Source organism: Saccopteryx bilineata, chromosome 3, assembly GCF_036850765.1.
Source record: "Saccopteryx bilineata isolate mSacBil1 chromosome 3, mSacBil1_pri_phased_curated, whole genome shotgun sequence".
Classification (NCBI taxonomy): domain Eukaryota; kingdom Metazoa; phylum Chordata; class Mammalia; order Chiroptera; family Emballonuridae; genus Saccopteryx; species Saccopteryx bilineata.
The window spans coordinates 313,725,954-313,744,492 of record NC_089492.1 but is presented as its reverse complement, the minus strand read 5'-3'; the positions used below and the strand labels follow the sequence as shown (position 1 = coordinate 313,744,492).

The 18,539-nt window shown below is 50.5% G+C and overlaps 2 protein-coding genes and 1 non-coding gene across 4 annotated transcripts in view; 2 read left to right on the top strand and 1 right to left on the bottom strand.

Annotated features, from left to right (window-relative positions):
* Window positions 1-18,539, bottom strand: part of EXOC3L2 (exocyst complex component 3 like 2) — a 136,811-nt gene that overhangs the window by 40,615 nt on the left and 77,657 nt on the right. The window lies entirely within an intron of this gene.
* MARK4 (microtubule affinity regulating kinase 4) overlaps window positions 1-18,539 on the top strand; it is a 32,873-nt gene that overhangs the window by 12,033 nt on the left and 2,301 nt on the right. Inside the window, exons 8-17 of one of the 2 annotated variants that reach the window (XM_066271808.1) lie at window positions 574-810; window positions 4,179-4,298; window positions 4,709-4,808; window positions 6,343-6,452; window positions 6,560-6,719; window positions 9,565-9,782; window positions 12,258-12,361; window positions 14,913-15,191; window positions 15,355-15,434; window positions 16,377-16,421. In XM_066271808.1, coding sequence (XP_066127905.1) covers window positions 574-810; window positions 4,179-4,298; window positions 4,709-4,808; window positions 6,343-6,452; window positions 6,560-6,719; window positions 9,565-9,782; window positions 12,258-12,361; window positions 14,913-15,191; window positions 15,355-15,434; window positions 16,377-16,421 — 1,453 coding nt within the window. The remainder of the gene's footprint in view (window positions 1-573; window positions 811-4,178; window positions 4,299-4,708; window positions 4,809-6,342; window positions 6,453-6,559; window positions 6,720-9,564; window positions 9,783-12,257; window positions 12,362-14,912; window positions 15,192-15,354; window positions 15,435-16,376; window positions 16,422-18,539) is intronic. The other variant, XM_066271807.1, reaches the window with a different exon arrangement.
* On the top strand, window positions 5,162-5,237 carry TRNAT-AGU (transfer RNA threonine (anticodon AGU)). Its single transcript has one exon. It is a non-coding gene; the product is annotated as a tRNA-Thr (tRNA).

Below are 18,539 nucleotides of genomic sequence, written 5' to 3'. Positions count from 1 at the left end.
TTATCCTCAACTTATACATAGGGAAACTGAGGCACAGGGAAGTCTGGTACCCACCCACAGTGACGCTGGAGCTTCCCGGAATCTGTACTTTGATCCCATGTCATGTGTTAGGCCCCCAGCCTTGAACTGAATCACGAAGCCCATGGCGTAGTGGGTATGTAGTAAATATTAGATTAAATGATGGTTTTCATTTTTATGAGTCTTGAGCAGTCAGTTCTTATTTTTTTTCTGCTGGGTAAACTGAGGCTCAGAGAAGGACAGGAGATGGCCTGAGGACCTCCAGCTCTGTGGACTATGTGGGGTAATAATAGCTAACTTTACATAGCACTTAAAGGGGGACAGAATATTCTTCCAGCCCTTTTGTACAGATTAACTCACATAATTCTCAAACAGACCTGTGAGGTAGGGACTATGATTATCCACATCATGTGGACGAGGAAACCAAGGCCCGGAGAGGTAAAGGCACCACCCAGGGTCACAGGGTGTGAGGGACCTGGCCACAGTCAGTCCGGCCAGCTCCAGAGCCGTGCTGTCCTCCGCGCACGTCCACCCTCTGCCCTCCTTCCCTCCTAGGCCGAAAACCTCTTGTTAGACGCCGAGGCCAACATCAAGATTGCCGACTTTGGCTTCAGCAATGAGTTCACTCTGGGCTCGAAGCTGGACACGTTCTGCGGGAGCCCCCCGTACGCCGCCCCGGAGCTGTTCCAGGGCAAGAAATACGATGGGCCGGAGGTGGACATCTGGAGCCTGGGCGTCATCCTGTACACCCTCGTCAGTGGCTCCCTGCCCTTCGATGGGCACAACCTCAAGGTGCTGGGCGAGGCTGGCGCGGGGGTCTTACTCTCCTGGGAGGCTCTCTCTGGGCCTCATCCCCAATTTACCTCCTGTGCAGAGGGCCGGGGCTGGCCTGAGGTCATATGGCAAGATGAGTCATGCAGGACCCGTGTGGGCAGCCCAAGTGGAGTGCCGTGTTGGGGTTCAGGGCATGGCTGTGCAGCTGGTGGGCTGAGGTTCAAATCGCGGCTCACTCAGTATATTTTTATTGCTCACCGTCTATGGGTCAGGCTGTTTTAGGTTCTGCAGATACTATGTGAACAAGAGAGGCAGAAACCCCTGCCTTCACACGTGCCACACCATGGGCCATCCTTGAATACATGCTCAGTGGTCAAACCAGTCCCAAAAGGCCACGTGTTGTATGATTACACTTCTGTGCAATGTCCAGAGTAGGCAAGTCTAAAGAAACTGGAAGCAGATTAGTGCTTGCCTCAGTCTAGGGGAGGATGGGGAAGTTGCAGAACAGGGTTTCTTTTGGGGTGATGACATGATCTAAAATTTATTGTGATGATGATGATTGCATAGCTCAGAACATATTAGAAACCACTGAATATAAAACAAAAAAAAATCGGACCCTCATGGACCGACATTCCAGCAGCAGAGCCAGGCTGACAACCAAATAAGCACAATATATGATCTCCAGTGCTGGCCAGTGCTACAGGGAAAACCCGTGGAAGGGGTGGGCGGTGGGGTCTCTTTTAGTGTTATGGGGTTTTTTTCTTTGAACTTTTTATTTGAAACAATCCTGGTCTACAGAAAAGTTGCAGGACTAGGACTAAGAACACAGTGATGCCTTTCAGGAGATACGCCGGTCGCTAGCATTTAGCTGCCTCTGTCGTGTCTGAATATGCTCATGTTATATCATTGTCATCCTAGTGATTGATGGGACATTTGGAAGTTAGTGGCAGACACAGTGTCCTTTATCCCTGAAAGGCAGCATATAGCAGGTATCTCCTGAGACCGAGGTGTCTGCCTGTTCACCATCGCACTCGGAGTCCAGTCATGATGCATCCTGGCCTCTAACCACAGTCTGTGCTCAGATTTCACTGGTTGTCCCGAGAATATCCTTGGTAGCTCCTTTCTCCTGCTCCAGCACTCACTCGGGCTCCCGCTTGGCCTTCCTTGTCCTGTCTCTTTAGTCGCCTTTCATTTGGGTCAGTTCCCCCGCCTTCCTTTGTACTTCATGCCATGGCATTGCTGTCAAGTGCAGGGCAGTTACCTTGCAGAACCTCGCTCTGTGGGCTAGCCGGTGTGTTCCCATGATTGGACCTGGGTGGAAATTACACAGCAGAAATGCCCGGCCCTGCTCAATGTGACTTACAAGGAGCGTTCAGAAGAAGGTCAGGGAAGTCCTTGCTGAGGTCAGGCCACAGAGCAGAGAGCTGAGTGATGAGGAGGGGGTGCCTTCTTCACAGGGGTCTGGGCTAAGCAGCCGGCCCCTCTGAGTGTGAATCTGTCTCCCGCTCTGTTTTGCGGGGTATATGAGGTACCGACCTTACACCCACGATCTGAGGGCTCGCTGAGAGAAGGCAGGGAGGTGCGCACTATCACAGAATAACCTTCTGAGCCCCAAGCATAAGGCCAAGAGAGCTTTTCAAGGGGCCAGGCCCTTGTCACTTCCTTGCTGAATGACCTTGGACACATCTCTTTCTGAACCTCAGTTTCCCCACCTATAGGTGGGGACATAAATAGTGTCACTTGGCCCTGGCCGGTTGGCTCAGCGGTAGAGCGTCGGCCTAGCGTGCGGAGGACCCGGGTTCGATTCCCGGCCAGGGCACACAGGAGAAGCGCCCATTTGCTTCTCCACCCCTCCGCCGCGCTTTCCTCTCTGTCTCTCTCTTCCCCTCCCGCAGCCAAGGCTCCATTGGAGCAGAGATGGCCCGGGCGCTGGGCATGGCTCTGTGGCCTCTGCCTCAGGCGCTAGAGTGGCTCTGGTCGCAATATGGCGATGCCCAGGATGGGCAGAGCATCGCCCCCTGGGGGGCAGAGCACCGCCCCTGGTGGGCGTGCCGGGTGGATCCCGGTCGGGCGCATGCGGGAGTCTGTCTGACTGTCTCTCCCTGTTTCCAGCTTCAGAAAAATGAAAAAAAATAAAAAAATAAAAAAAAATAAATAGTGTCACTTACAGCCACACTGGATGTATAAATCCCTTCACCAGGACCTGGCATTTGGCCAGGGTGTCACACCTGGGTCAGCTCTGGTGGTGTTGGCAGTGGCCCAATGGCTGCTTCTCACTGTCACATGCTATGGAAGAGGTAGTGTGGTGCAGTGGTTACACAGTACAGGCTTCAGAGCTCAACTGCCTGGGTTGGAACCCAGGCCCTGCCACGTTCTGGCTGTACAGTCCCAAAGCAAGTGACTTAACCTCTCTAGGCCTCAGTTTCCTTGTCTGGAAAGTGGGCATGACAATCCCGCTTCTCAGCATTATCACGAACACAGATGTGATATGCAGAAAGCACTCAGAGTACGGCTGGCTGGGGGCTGAGTGCTCTGAAAGCGATACTCATCACTATGAAATATTCACGACCCTCGGGGCTGTGATGATCTTCAGGCCCAGGAGACTGCCCAGACACATGCCTCTTCCAGCCCGGTCCTCGGCAGATGGCTTCCCCCCCAGAAGACCCCCTGCACGCTCACCCCTTCCTCCATTTTCTCTCTCCTTCAGTTCTTTGTTCAGGATGGCGGGGGCTCTCCCAGGTCCCCATGGAGCATGTGGTTTACTTTCTCATGCACAGCCTTGGTAGGGCTCCTTGTACAAGGCACTTGAAAAAAGGTGAGCACGTAAATAAGAGCTCGTCCTCTGAGACAGCCAGGGCCTGCCAGCTCTTCAGAGAGACAGGCTCACCCAGGGGAAGGTACGAAGGGTGCAGGAACCCCTCCCGCTTCCCCTTTTATAAACCTAATAATTAAATAGTACTTGCCGTGGGCCTGGAATGTGCTTGTCATTGACTTCTATAAACTTGCTCATACCCTGGCCCGTAAAGTGGGTGCTGGGACCCCTGTTTATAGATAAGGAGACTGAGGCACAGAGGCTAACTCACCTGCCTACTCCCCTCACCTGACTTACAGAATTCACTTTCTCTGCAAGATTTCCTCTGAATGAGCAGTTATATAGCTTTAAACTAGTATATCTATTTTTGAAAATGGCTGCATTTAATACAGTGTTCCCATGTTACAGGTGGGGAACTGAGGTCAGGAGAGAGTGGAGGGGTTTCGTCTACCTCATTCAGGACTGGGGCTCAGGGCTCCTGTCACATGTCTGGGGATTGGGACACAAAGGAATGTGTGTGTGTGATGGATGGGGAAGTGGCATAGACCCTCCCCCAGTAACCTCGTCCCCTCAGGAGCTACGGGAGCGAGTCCTCAGAGGAAAGTACCGGGTCCCTTTCTACATGTCAACAGACTGTGAGAGCATTCTGCGGAGATTCTTGGTGCTGAACCCAGCTAAACGCTGTACTCTCGAGGTACGACTGGCCCCATGCCCCTCCCCTTGCAGCCTTGTCCTGCACCTCTCTTCTCCCCCGCCCACCTGCCTAAATCCGCTGCTGGAAGGTGGGAGGAACCAGGCAGCCCAGGAAAAGGCTCCCAGGCCTGTCCTGATGCCACCCCCCACCAACAGCCTCACCCACGCCCGCCATGCTAGTAATTAGCTAATGAGCTTCTAGGATGATTACAGGGTGCTGGGGACCCAGGTGATGCAGCGAGCAGGAGGGTGGCATCAGGAGGCTCTAGCAGAGGCGTGGGGCACAGGAGTGCTTGCTCTCAGGAAGCTGTCAGTCCCGGGGTATTAGGCCTCGGAGGTGGGAAGCTGTATTTTTCCGGGTTTCCTCAGACATCTGTCTTCCCATTCCCTGCCCTGCTCTGATTCCTGCAGCAAATCATGAAAGACAAATGGATCAATATCGGCTATGAGGGTGAGGAGTTGAAGCCATACACAGAGCCAGAGGAGGACTTCGGGGACACCAAGCGAATCGGTGAGGGTCAGGGAGCATGGGAGCGCCAGCTCCTCGGAGCCACGGGCCACAGAGCCAGGGGCGGGAGCTTCCCAGCACCCACCCCTTTGGTTAGTGCATCAGAAGTTTGCAAGGCAGTGAGGGAGAGCAGAGAAGTCTAGGCTTTAATCCCTGTGCTGCTACTTCCTAACTGTGTGGCCCTGGGCAAGTGGCTTCCCTTCTCAGTATGTCTGTTTATCTGCAAAATGGCATATTCATAGAACTTATCTTACACGATTGTTGTGAATATTAAATGAGTTAATCTACAGACTGCACTTTATATTAGGCATGTAATGCTGACATGTGATAGCTTTGACTATTAAGACACAAAAAGAGCCCTGGCCGGTTGGCTCAGTGGTAGAGCGTCGGCCTAGTGTGCAGAAGTCCCGGGTTCGATTCCCGGCCAGGGCACACAGGAGAAGCACCCATCTGCTTCTCCATCCCTCCCCCTCTCCTTCCTCTCTGTCTCTCTCTTCCACTCCCGCAGCGAGGCTCCATTGGAGCAAAGATGGCCCCGGCGCGCTGGGGATGGCTCCTTGGCCTCTGCCCCGGGCGCTAGAGTGGCTCTGGTCACGACAGAGCGTCGCCCCCTGGTGGGCGTGCCGGGTGGATCCCAGTCGGGCGCATGGGAGTCTGTCTTGACTGTCTCTCCCCGTTTCCAGCTTCAGAAAAAAAAAAGACACAAAAAGATGTCACAAATCACTTCCAGAGAGTTTGGGTACAAGTCATTGGTGAGCTGCATGTTTGGGAAAAGCTGCACCTTGACACGGGCCTCACCTTCCACTCCTTTGGTCCTGATCCCTCCGGCCTAGAACCTTTGAACACTTGACCCCTAAAGCTTTAACCCTGGAAGAGCCCCTGAGGGACCATCTGGTAACCCTCCATTCTACAGCTGAGGAACCTGAGGCCACCATTCAACGTGGCCACCTTCATCAGGGACTTTCATGGCTGCAAGTAACAGAAAACCCAGGCCATTCTGGCTTAAACCAGATGATAATAATAATAATAGGTTGAACCATATGAAATTGCCATTTTTTTATGGTTTAACCTATTAGTGATGTTATTTACAGAACTAAAAAAAGCCAGGGTACATCAGCTATCAGACACAGCTGGATCCAGGTGCTCAGAGACAGTTGTTGGGAATCTTCTAAGTGGTAGTCGTTTTCCAGGCAGCCCTTCCCCCCCAGGAGCAAGCTGGCAAGGTGGCCTGGACACCTCATCAGGAAGAGAGCCACTTCTAATGTTCCACTAAAAGCACTAGGCTGGTGCCCATTGGCTACCCCTCAGCCAATCAGTGTGGCTTTGGGTATGGAACACTCTGATTGGCCAGACCTGGGTCACATGCCTGCCCTCAGGCTTAGAGCAGACCGGAGTCAGCTAAGTGATCTGAGTAGGAAAGGAATGTTCAGCCAAGGAGTATCTGGGTACTCCTGGAAGAAGGGGGAATGGGTACCGGACAGGCCAAAGTGTGGAAAGGAAGGGGTAGACTGAACCCCCTCTCTATCCCCTCTTTCAGAGGTGATGGTAGGTATGGGCTACACACGAGAAGAAATCAAAGAGGCCTTGACCAGCCAGAAGTACAACGAAGTGACCGCCACCTACCTCCTGCTGGGCAGGAAGACTGAGGTCAGAAGGCGCCAGGGGCACTTGGAATGCGTGAAGCCTGGGGTGGAGGGACTTCTGGGGCAGAGGGTACATGGGGCTGGGGCTCCTCATCTGTCGTCCTCCTGCAGGAGGGTGGGGACCGGGGCGCTCCAGCGCTGGCTTTGGCAAGGGTGCGGGCGCCCAGCGACACCACCAATGGGACAAGCTCCAGCAAAGGCACCAGCCACAGCAAAGGGCAACGGAGTTCTTCCTCCACCTACCACCGCCAGCGCAGGCATAGCGACTTCTGTGAGTACGGGACCACACCCACACATGCCCCCCCAGCCCCAAGGCCTTAGCCCTGTGTTATGTCAGGGTTCTCTGGCTAGCAAGTAACAGAAACCCTCTCGAGCCCATTGTATCCGAGAGAGGACCTTCTTATAAAAATGCGGAAACGGTGCGTGGAACTTGGAGGCAGGAATGTGCAAACAGGCCCAGAGTAGATACTGTCTGTGTCTTGCTTCCTCTCTGCGTTTGGTTTTTCCTTTTCCTTTTATCTCACCTGATCCTTTTTCAGGCTTTCAGTTCCTTACATCTCGGTTCTAGAGCTGGGCTCAAGTTGTACCTGGAAATCTCGTTAGTCCACTTGTCAGGGAGAGCGCTCTAATATTGGGGTCCCGCTGGGATTAATCCACTGTGATCGGGACAACAAGAAGACACATTGTGCAGAGTGGCTGCTGAGAGCTTGCTCTCTGGCATCTCCTCCACACTGACATGACGAGGCTCTTTCCTCCTAGTGGAAAGGGGCTGGAGAGACACCTAATTGTACCCCACATTCTATAACTGAAAGATATCCCCTGCAGAAAATGAATAAGACACCACCACCACAGATTAGGCATAGAAAATTCCAAGAGGTCTCTTACCTATACCCTCATCAAATGGTAATTCTCTCCACTATTTTTTAACAACTTTATTAAGATATGATTCACATACTGTATAATTCACTCATTCAAAGTGTCAAATTCAATGGTGTTAGTATATTCACAGAGTTGTGTATTCATCACCACCATCAATTTTAGAACATTTGATAAGCCCAAAAGGCAACTCCACAACCCTTAGCTGTTGACCTCCAGTCCCCACTCCACTCTACCCCCTAACCCCTGACAGTTAACCTGTTATCTTCTGTACAGATCTCCCTGTCCTGGACATTTCGTGTAAATGGAAGTAGACCATGTGTGGCCTTGGGGTCTGGCTTCTTTCACTCCGGGTTACGTTTTCGAGGTCCATCCATGGTGTAGTATGGATCAGTACTCCATTCCTTTTAATTGCCAAATAATACCCCATTGCATGGATAGACCACATTTTGTTTGTGCATTCACCAGCTGATGGACATTTGGCTGTTTCCACCCTTTGGTATTATGAATATTGCTGCTGTGAACATGTACAGTGTTTTTGTGGATCTATGTTTTCCTTTCTCCTGGGCATTTACCTAGGAGTGGAATTGCTGTGTGATAACTATTTTAAACAGTTTGAGGAATGGCCGGGTGGTCTCCAGCTCCTCATTCTTGTACAGCTCTGTTTCTCTCCGCAGGGAGGCTCTTTACTCTGGGACGGCACTAGTGTGGAGAGGGAAGTGTCAGGACGCTCGGCCCAACCTGAGCAGGAAGTGTGTGGTTTTGGAGGGTCAGGACATTCTGCCCCCCCCCACACCCTATAAAATAGAAAATTGGCCCAGAAAGTCCCTGAGAAGCTTGTGACTCTAACATTCTATGGTTAAAGCATGGTATCCTCTAAAAAACCCCACATGGACACCTGGGTTCCATGGGTTCTCAGGGCAGAGGATTGTTGATGGTGCCCATGCCTGTCATTGTGGAGCATATTGTGGTTTTTGGACTTTGACCATTAAGGTTCCTGAGGATTTAACCTAAGTTCTGACTATCTAAAGTTCTAGAACATGTTTAGCCCCCTTGTTCTGAAACTGTACATTCCTAAGATGTTCTAAGGGAGGTTTGTTTTGTTTTTGAAATGAAAACAGTCACATGCTTCAAAATTTGATGGCATAGAAAGGGCAGACAGTAGAATAGTTTTTTTTTGTTTGTTTTTTGTTTTTTTGTTTGTTTTTTTTATTCATTTTAGAGAAGAGAGACAGAGAGAGAGAGAGAAGGGGGGAGGAGCAGGAAGCATCAACTCCCATATGTGCCTTGACCGGGCAAGCCCAGGGTTTTGAACTGGCGACCTCAGCATTCCAGGTCTACGCTTGATCCATTGCGCCACCACAGGCCAGGCAGAATAGTTTTTGTTCAACATGTTTGAGCCCCCCCAACCCGTTCTCCTTGGAAGCAGCCACTGTTACTGGTTTTATATAAATTCTTTTGTTGAGGCTTCACCTATAAATACATAAAGAGGTGGATATGAAAAGAGGGAGGAAGAAAAGAGACAAAGATATAATATGTTAACATTAATATACTATAAATGTATTTTCCCTTTTTGGAGCTACTCTTATATAAACAAGGAGATATGGATAAATATGTACAAATATACATTTTTCCTCCTTTTTTATACAAATGATAGCACACTGTGGACCTCATGCCTTGCCTTTTCTGTTTTGTAGTCTGTCTTGAAGATACTCTATTGCTACATAAAAAGCTTTCCAATTCTTTTTTTTTTTTTAATTTTTATTTATTGATTTTAGAGAGAGAGAAGGGAGAGAGAAACAGGAACATCGATCTGTTTCTGCATGTGCCCTGACTGGGGATCAAACCAGTTACCTCTGTGTTTCAGGAAGATGCTCTAACCAACCGACCTAGCTGGTCAGGGCTCCAATTCTTCTTTATGGCTGCATAGTATTCCATTGTGTGGATATATATTCTTATTTAGCTCTTCCTCTATTAAGGGGTGTTTAAGCTGTTCCCAGTCTTTGGATCTTAAAAAAAAGGACTGATCGATGCATAAGCAGCCTCTGTGTGCGTCATGTTGTTTTCGTTAAGCTTCCGGGTCAGTACACGTGCGTGCGTCATTTTGGCAGATATTGTCAGAATGGCCTACGCAGGGACTGTGGCCTGTGTGAGGCATTTTAAGGGTCTCAGGATCACCCAGAGTAGGTTCTGGCTTTTCCAGGTGACACCAGCCCTTAACTATCCCCTCCCTCTACCAGGCGGCCCATCCCCCACACCCCTGCACCCCAAGCGCAGCCCAACCAGCACGGGGGAGGCGGAGCTGAAGGAGGAGCGCCTGCCGGGCCGGAAGGCGAGCTGCAGCGCTGCCGGCAGCGGGAGCCGAGGGCTGCCCCCTTCCAGCCCCATGGTCAGCAGCGCCCACAACCCCAACAAAGCAGAGATCCCAGAGCGGCGGAAGGACAGCACGAGCACCCCTGTGAGTGGCCAGGGCTAGGGGCAGGGGGCAGGGGCAGGGGTGCACCCAGCCGAGGCCCAGTCTACAGATGCCACTAGTCACATTTTATCAGACCCCAGAATTTCCCATCCTGTTCCCCTGACCACCACACAGGACTCCCTGTTACATCCACCCATTCATTCATTCATTCATTTGACAGACATTTATTGAGCATTCTCTCTTTGCTTGATCTCGTACTTGATGTTAGTGTGTAAATTAGCACTTAGTGTTGGGAAGAAGCACACAACATGCTTCGGGCAGAAAGGATTTAATACGAGGAATTGGGTGTGGTGCTTACAAATGGGAGGGCTGGGGGAGCAGGCCAAAGAGCAGGCCTGTGGGAATGACACCTTGTCACAGCAGACCTAACCCACCGAGGGAGCGGCCGCCTCTGAGGCACGTTCAATTCAGAACACAGTCATGGCTGCAGTGCAAGACTCAAACTTTGTCCTCGATCAGAAGGGCCTCTTAGCACCCAGAGGTCTGGAGAATGGGCACTGGGGCCCTGCTGAAGCAAAGACAGACAGTCATGACCTGGCTGGGTGAGCACAAGTCAAAGGGAGTAGGAAGTGGCTGCCACCCTATTGCCACTGTCCAGATCTTCATGAGTGCAAAGATTAGCAGAACACATTCCTGCCCAGCACCTGAACTGCAGAGGAGCTAGAGGAGTGTGATACTTGACTTTCCTGCTTCTGCAGCTCCCTAGAACAGTCTGGTGCAGGCTGAGGGAACCAGAATACCCTCAACATTGGGACACAGGGGTAGAGGCAGATTATAGGAAAATTGTCAGGTCTCTGAAGCCACATAGACCAAAGTTTGAATTACTTTGATGAGCTGTGTGTTCTTGAGCAAGTGGCTTTACCTCTGTGAGCTACAAAACCACCCTGTGAAATGAGCTCATTAAAAAACTTGGGTTGTTGTGAGATGAGAATTTTGTATATAAAGTACTCCACACAATGTCTGGCTCAGTAAGCACTCACTGAGAGCTATTGTTATTGTGAAAATAAGCCTACGTCTTAAGAAGCTAGAAAATGAACAGCAAGTTAGCCTCCACCCCAAAAAAAAGTAAAAGAAAGGAAATAATAAAGAGAAATCAATAAAGGGGAAACCAGATGTCCACTACAGAAAATCAACAAAGCCCAAAACTGGGTTTTTTTTTAAAGATTAATAAAAACAGTGGACTCCTACCAAAACTGATTAAGAAAAAAGATAGCAAACACAAAATACCAAAGTCAGAATGAAAAAGAAAACTGTGTTTTAACATAAAAAGATAGTAAGTAGGAACTACTTTAAGCCAATAAATTTGACAACTTAGATGAAATGTACAACTACCTTTAAAGACACAGTAAACCAAAACTGACACAAAAAGAAAAAGAAAACCTGAACGGTCTTATATTCTTATTAAAAGGATTAACTCCATAATTTATAATCTGCCCATAAAAAAAATTCCAGAGACAGATGGCTCTAAAGTGGTAGAATTCTTCCAAACTTTGAAAGACAAAATACCAATCTAAGACAAACTACCCAGGATTAGAAAAAAAAGGATCACCTCCCAGTACAGTTTATAAGGCCATATAATCCTAACATGATAATTCCTGTCCTCAGAAAGCTCATAGTACTGTGCGAGATAAGGACGTATATGTGAACACATGTTGACAATACAAAGTGATCAAGGTTGTGTTGGGGGTACGTTATATGAAGTGATGATTTACGTGTACATAGGAGTGTGTCAGGGAGAAGTAGGAGGAATATCCAAGCAGATGAGACAGTCTGTGGAAAAGCAAAGAGGAGAGACACAGTATGGCATGAATACATTGTTATTTATTTATTTTTGAGAAAGAGAGAGACAGGGACAGGCAGGAAGGGAGACAGATGAGCAGCATCAACTCATAGTTGTGGCACTTTTAATTGTTTGTTGATTGCTTTCTCATACGTGCCTTGACTGGGGTTGGTGGAGGGGGGGGCTCCAGCTGAGCCAGTGACCCCTTGCTCAAGATAGCGATCTTGGTCTCAAGCCAGTGACCTTGGCTTCAAACCAGCAACCATGGGGTCATGTCTATGATCCCATGCTCAAGCCGGCGACCTCAGGGTTTCAAACCTGGGTCCTCAGCATCCCAGGTCAATGCTCTGTCCACTGCACTACCACCTCATCAGGTATGAATGTATTTTTTAAAGTTTTATGGACTGTACCAAGGGCTGGTGGGGCAGGGAGACAGGTGCACAGGGCTGTCCTCTGAAACCTTTCCTGACTATCCTCTCAGCACCAGTGGCCACCTGTGGCTCTTGCTTTGATTGCTGGGAACCTCATTTCTTTGGTTCCTTTAGCCCAGAGTAAACCATCAATTTACACACAGGCTTCTGCTTTGTTCATAATGAAGGAGGCCAGGAAGGGGGAAAATGGGGAGTGAAGGGGTACCCCTTCATGTCCTCACTCCTCTCTGACCGTGTCTCCCACAGAACAACCTCCCTCCCAGCATGATGACCCGCAGAAACACCTATGTTTGCACAGAACGCCCAGGGGCTGAGCGCCCATCCTTGTTGCCAAATGGCAAAGAAAACAGGTATGGAGGGGGTGGCAGTGGAGAAGGGGGGTGTTGAAGTGAGCAGGGCCCCTGCGATCTAAGGTGGTAGATGTTAGGGAGAGGGGAACCATGGGGGCGGGGGGATGTATGTGTCCGCCCTTCCCTTGGCAGAATCTGCCCATGTTCTCACCCTCCCAGAGCCCCCTGAAAACCCTCCACCCTCAATTAATCAGTCATCAGCACAAGGAAGCAGTCTGCCTTGTTCTCTGCCTACGAGCCTTAGAAATCTGAGTTGATTATTTTTGAATGATCCATTTTTAGAACTTAGAAGCCCCAGAATGTCACAGATTCCACATCCTCTGGTTGGCTGGTTTTCAGACTTACTTGCTCGAGTCTGTTCAGTCTCTCTCAGCTGGCAAGTGAGGGAAAGTAGCACAGACTGGCCGGCGTGTCAACGGGAACGGATTTGTTCGTGTCAGAGTTCAAGTCCGGGGCGGGGGGGACTTCAGGATAATGACACTCCTGCCCACCAGGAACTAATAGGAATATAAAAATAATAATTTATCAAGCAGTACCCATGTGCCAGGCTTCTGTATCTTAGCTGAATGCCCCTACCAACTCTGTGAGGTAGGTCCTGCATCTCCGTTTTACAGCTGAGGAAATGAAACACAGAAAGGTTTAATAAACTGTCCAAAGCCCCACAGCTGGTAAGTCAAGGAGCAAAGATTCTAGACTAACTCCAGAATCTGTATTTGTAACCACTGTAATGCATAGCCTCCAGTTTTGGTCATGAGACAGTGTGTAGCTAGCTTATAGACTCAGCTGCTGAAATGAGACCCCAAGTATCACGGCTTGAATGAGGTGGAGGTTTAGTGCTCCCTGGCATAACCATCCAGAGGTAGGTAGGCAGAGGCCTCCAAGGACCCAGATTGACTCTACTAGGTGGTGTCAACATGATGCTTCAGCTCTGAGTCTCAGGCTGCTGCTGCAGTGGCCACCATTTCCCAACGAGCTAGAAAGGCGGAAAGAAACTACAGGGCAAGCAGCATTCTTTTTAGATCCGGAAATAGTACCAAGCACTTTTGTTTATATCCTCATAGACAAAGCATGGTCATATGACCACCCTTAGCTGCAAGGGAGGCTGGGAAATGTAGTCTCTGGCTGGGTGGCCATGTGCAATGCTCCTGCTCTTAGAGCAGGGGTCAGGAACCTTTTTGGCTGAGAGAGCCATGAACGCCACATATTTTAAAATGTAATTCCGTGAGAGCCATACAACGACCCATGTACATTACACATTATCCAATAAAAATTTGGTGTTGTCCCGGAGGACAGCTGTGATTGGCTCCAGCCACCCACAACCATGAACATGAGCAGTAGGAAATGAATGGATTGCAATACATGAGAATGTTTTATATTTTTAACGTTACTATTTTTTTTATTAAAGATTTCTCTGCGAGCCAGATGCAGTCATCAAAAGAGCCACATCTAGCTCGCGAGCCATAGGTTCCCAACCCCTGTCTTAGAGGATTGGTTACTATAGAAAAACAAGAAGGATGGATTCCGGGGGAGGGGTAGTGCCATCTGCCACAGTCAGGGTTTCCTCTTTGAGATCCAGGATGTTGTTGGGGTCCTTGGAAGGATAGAAATTGGGATCTGGCCCCTGCTGCCGGGACTAGGAGGGTTCAAAGGGCAGGAGGAGAATCCTGGGGCAATGGGGCCACCACTGCCCACACAGCATCTTTTTTTTTTTTTTTTCCCTGAAGTTGGAAACCAGGAGACAGTCATACAGACTCCTACATGCGCCCGACCGGGATCCACCCGGCATGCCCACCAGGGGGCAATGCTCTGCCCATCTGGGGCGTTGCTCTACCACAACCAGAGCCATACTAGCGCCTGAGACAGAGGCCATAGAGCCATCCTCAGCACCCGGGCCAACTCTGCTCCAATGGAGCCTTGGCTGCGGGAGGGGAAGAGAGAGACAGAGAGGAAGGAGAGGGGGAGTGGTGGAGAAGCAGATGAGTGCTTCTCCTGTGTGCCCTGGCCGGGAATCAAACCCAGGACTCCTGCACACCAGGCTGACGCTCTACCACTGAGCCAACTGGCCAGGGCCCCACGCAGAATCTTGAGAGAGTTAGGAAGAGGGTCCCTTTCTCTTTATTTTCACCTGTTGAAAAGTTGTTGTAATGAATATAAGTAACCATGACGTTTACATCTATTTCTTTCCCAACTTTGGATAATGAAAGTTGAGATAGTACAGTATTTGTAAAATTGATTTGATTGCTGAGGTTTGGGTGGCAAATAGCAAAGGATTCATCCAGAAATGTATCTGAATCTATTCAGTAGCTGGCTTTGGAGAAAGCAGAGCTGGGATAGGGGCCATGTGGAGCAGGTACAGTTTGAAGAAGGGACAGTTTGGAGGAGAGACAACTTTGGAAGGGCTTACACAGGATGCGGCCTGCACGGTCTGCCCTGTCTCTGAGCTCTAGGTTGGTGAGGTTTCTGATCTCAGGACCGTGCGGTGAAGGATCAGAAGTACTGGGGACTTGGCCATCCTCGGGGTCCCACCCTGATTGTTCCTCTCTGCCCACAGCTCGGGTACCCCACGGGTGCCCCCTGCCTCCCCCTCCAGTCACAGCCTGGCACCCCCATCAGGGGAGCGGAGTCGCCTGGCACGGGGCTCCACCATCCGTAGCACCTTCCACGGTGGCCAGGTCCGGGACCGACGGGCAGGGGGCGGGGGAGGTGGGGGCATGCAGAATGGGCCCCCTGCCTCTCCCACACTGGCCCACGAGGCCACGCCCCTGCCCGCTGGGCGGCCCCGCCCCACCACCAACCTCTTCACCAAGCTGACCTCCAAACTGACCCGAAGGTGAGTCCCCCAGGACATGGGGAATAAGGGTCAGGGTGGGGAGCTGATGGGGCCTAATCTGTCTTCTACTCTACTCTGCCTCCTCTACCTCAACATCATCTCCTTTTCCTCCTCTTCCTCCTCCTCCTGCTCCATCACCCTCCGCTCCCTCCTCACACTGCAGGGTTACCCTCGATCCCTCTAAACGGCAGAACTCTAACCGCTGTGTTTCGGGTGCCTCTTTGCCCCAGGGATCCAAGATCAGTAAGTCCTATCTGCCCCACACTCTCACTGGCTCTGCCTCCCTGTCTGCATGTTTGAGCTGTGTGGGCAGGTGTGGGGGAAGGGTCCGTTAGTGGGAGAGGGGGTCTGTACATGGAATCATTTACTCATTCAGTAAACAATAGTCTGACCTCCGGAGCCAGACAGTAGAGTTTTCGAACCTAGCTCTGCTGAGTGACCTTGAGCAAATCACTCAACCTCTCTGGGCCTCACTTTTCTCTTCTATAGAATGGGGACACTAGTAACCGTAGCTCCCTCGTGGGGTTACTGTGCAGACTGAATGATGTGATACATGGACCAAGCTTAGAATGTTGCCTTGGAAAATGCTTTACAAATATTTGCCACGATTATTCGTTGAGCACCTGTGTGTGCCTGGCTCCACTCTGGGCCTGGGAGTAGGTGAACAAAGTGTAGCTTGCCAACCTTGCCCAGGCAGAGCCAGTATCCTGCTAGGAGACCCAGACAGTAAACAGTAAATAAGTGAAATACGTAGACCGTCAGGCAGGGACAAGTCCTAAGGAGAAAACGGGGGGGGGGGGGGGGGATGTGTGGGAAAGGGCGGGCACGATTTTAAATGGGGCCAGCCTCCTACGGAGGTATAATTGGAGCAAAGCCTGAGGAAGGGGTGCATGTGTCTCACCCTTTTATTCTGTGGGTGTCTCTGCCCACCCCCCTCTTTCTTTTGTCTTCCAAATTCTTCAGTATCTTTCCTATGACCTGCACTAACCATTTCAGAAGGGGCTCCTATCCTGGGCATGGAAAGGGAGATCAAATCCTGACTCGAGGCCCTCCCCTGCCCAGCTCCAGCCAGCAGCGAGGAGCTGGAGCAAAGGCAGGGCCTTCCCAGAGTCTTGGACACAACTGGTTGGGGGAGGGGCCTCCTTATGTCCAGATTAAACCTTCTGTCTCCCTCTCCTCTCCTAGGGTCTCAGACGAACCTGAGAGAATCGGGGGACCTGAGGTCACAAGGTGAGTGCATGTTCCTACCCTTGACTGCCACACCAGCCCCTCCCCCTTTACCTGCCGCAGACCCCGCTTGTCTCAGCACATCCCCCAACTCCCCCCTGGCCCTTAGATGGATGGGACCTGAGCCTCATCTTTCAAAGCCAGCTCCCTGAAATGCCCCTGGGACCTTCCCTTCTCTACCAGCAACTCGTCCTCTCCCCTCCACTGATACCCCTCATTCCCACCGCATCCCTGAGCACCTTCTCTTGACATTCTGTAATTCGGCCTCTTCCGTGTATAACCAGCTTCTTTCCCTGTTGACACCACACCTCCTTTCCCTATCTCATCCAGTGAGGCAGAACGGTGGCCAGCCGCTCTGGGCCAGCCAGTGGCAAACATTATATATGCATCCCCAGGTGGAAAATAGTTTAGACTTTGAGGGCCAGTCTCTGTCATGCTTATTCAGCTCTGCAATTGTAGCGCAAAAGCAGTCATATTCAATGTAAACACAAATGGGGGTGGCTATGTTCCAATAAAACTTTATTTACAAAAGCAGGCAGTGTTGTACTTTTCCAAGCCCTGCTTTAGTTTGACACAATACCAGTTTGGATATCCCAGTGGAAATAAAGAGCTGGTCCAGCAGTTTCAGCAAAGTCCTAGTACTGGTCCTGGGTGGTTGGCTCAGTGGTAGCATGTCGGCCTGGCGTGTGGGGTCCTGGGCTCGATTGCCGGTCAGGGCACACAGGAGAAATGCCCATCTTTTTTCCACCCCCCCCTCGCTTCTCTCTCTCTCTCTCTCTTCTCCTCCCCTCCTACAGCCAATGCTCAATTAGAGCAAGTTGGCCCAGGGCGCTGAGGATGGCTCCATGGCCTCCACCTCAGGTGCTAAAAAAAATGGCTCCGGTTACAATGGAGCAAGGGCCCCAGATGGGTAGAGCCCCCTAGTGGGCTTGACAGGTGGATCCCAGTCAAGGTGCATTGGGGAGTCTGTCTCTGCCTCCAGTCTTCTCATAAATAAGTAAGTAAGTAAGTACATAAAAAAAATGTCCCAGGACTGTCTGACCTGTGGTGGCACAGTGGATAAAATGTAGACCTGGAAAACTGAGGTCGCCAGTTCAAGACCCTGGGCTTGCCTGGTCAAGGCACATGTGGGAATTGATGCTGCCTCTTCTTACCCCCCTTCTCTCTTGTCTCTAAAATAAATAAATCTTCAAAATGTCCCAGGACTGACTCTCATTGGTTGGGACTTGTTTACGTATCCAACCCCTCGGCCAGAGGGGTGGAGTACTTTGGTCAGATCTAATCATGAGCTCATCCTCCAGCCAGTCATAGTGGCCAGGGAGCTGGAATTCTCCCATTGGCCAGAAATGAGTCATGTGTTCACCCTTGGCATTGAGAGGTAGTCAGTCCCACCTAGACCAGAAAGACTAGATCTGCAGTGCTTCTCACAGCAGACACAGTTGGTACTTGAGGTAGGATGTTTTTTTGCTGTGCAGGGCCCTCTTGCCCATTGCAGAACATGTATGACCCCTGATCTTCCCCATACACAACATAATAACGCCCATAGTGCTCCCATCCCAAGACATTGTAACAATAAGAAAGCCCCCAGAAATTTCCACATATCCTCTGAGGGCAGTACTGCTTCTAGGTGAGAATCCAGGATCTAGAGTAGGGAGGGTTGGTCCTCCAAGGGAAAAGTGACTGCTCTTACCAGAGAATGTATTTGTTAAGAAGCAAGCCCAGCCTAAGCAGACGGTGGCACAGTGGATAAAGCATTGGACTGGGATGCAGAGGACCCAGGTTTGAAACCCAGAGGTCGCCAGCTTGAGCACGGGCTCATTTGGCTTGAGTGTGGGATCATAGATGTGAGCCCATGGTCGCTGGCTTGAGTCCAAGGTTGCTGGCTTGAGCAAGGAGTCACTCGCTCTGCTGTAGCCTCCTGGGCAAGGCACATATGAGAAAGCAATCAATGAACAACTAAGATGCCACAGTAAAGAGTTGATGATTCTCATTTCTCTCCCTTCCTGCCTGTCTGTCCCTCTCTGTCTCTCTCTCTGTTTCCTTCTGTCTCTCTGGCTATAATTAAAAACAAAGAAGCAGCAAGCCCAGCTTCTAGAACAAAGAGACCCCAAAACGCAGACA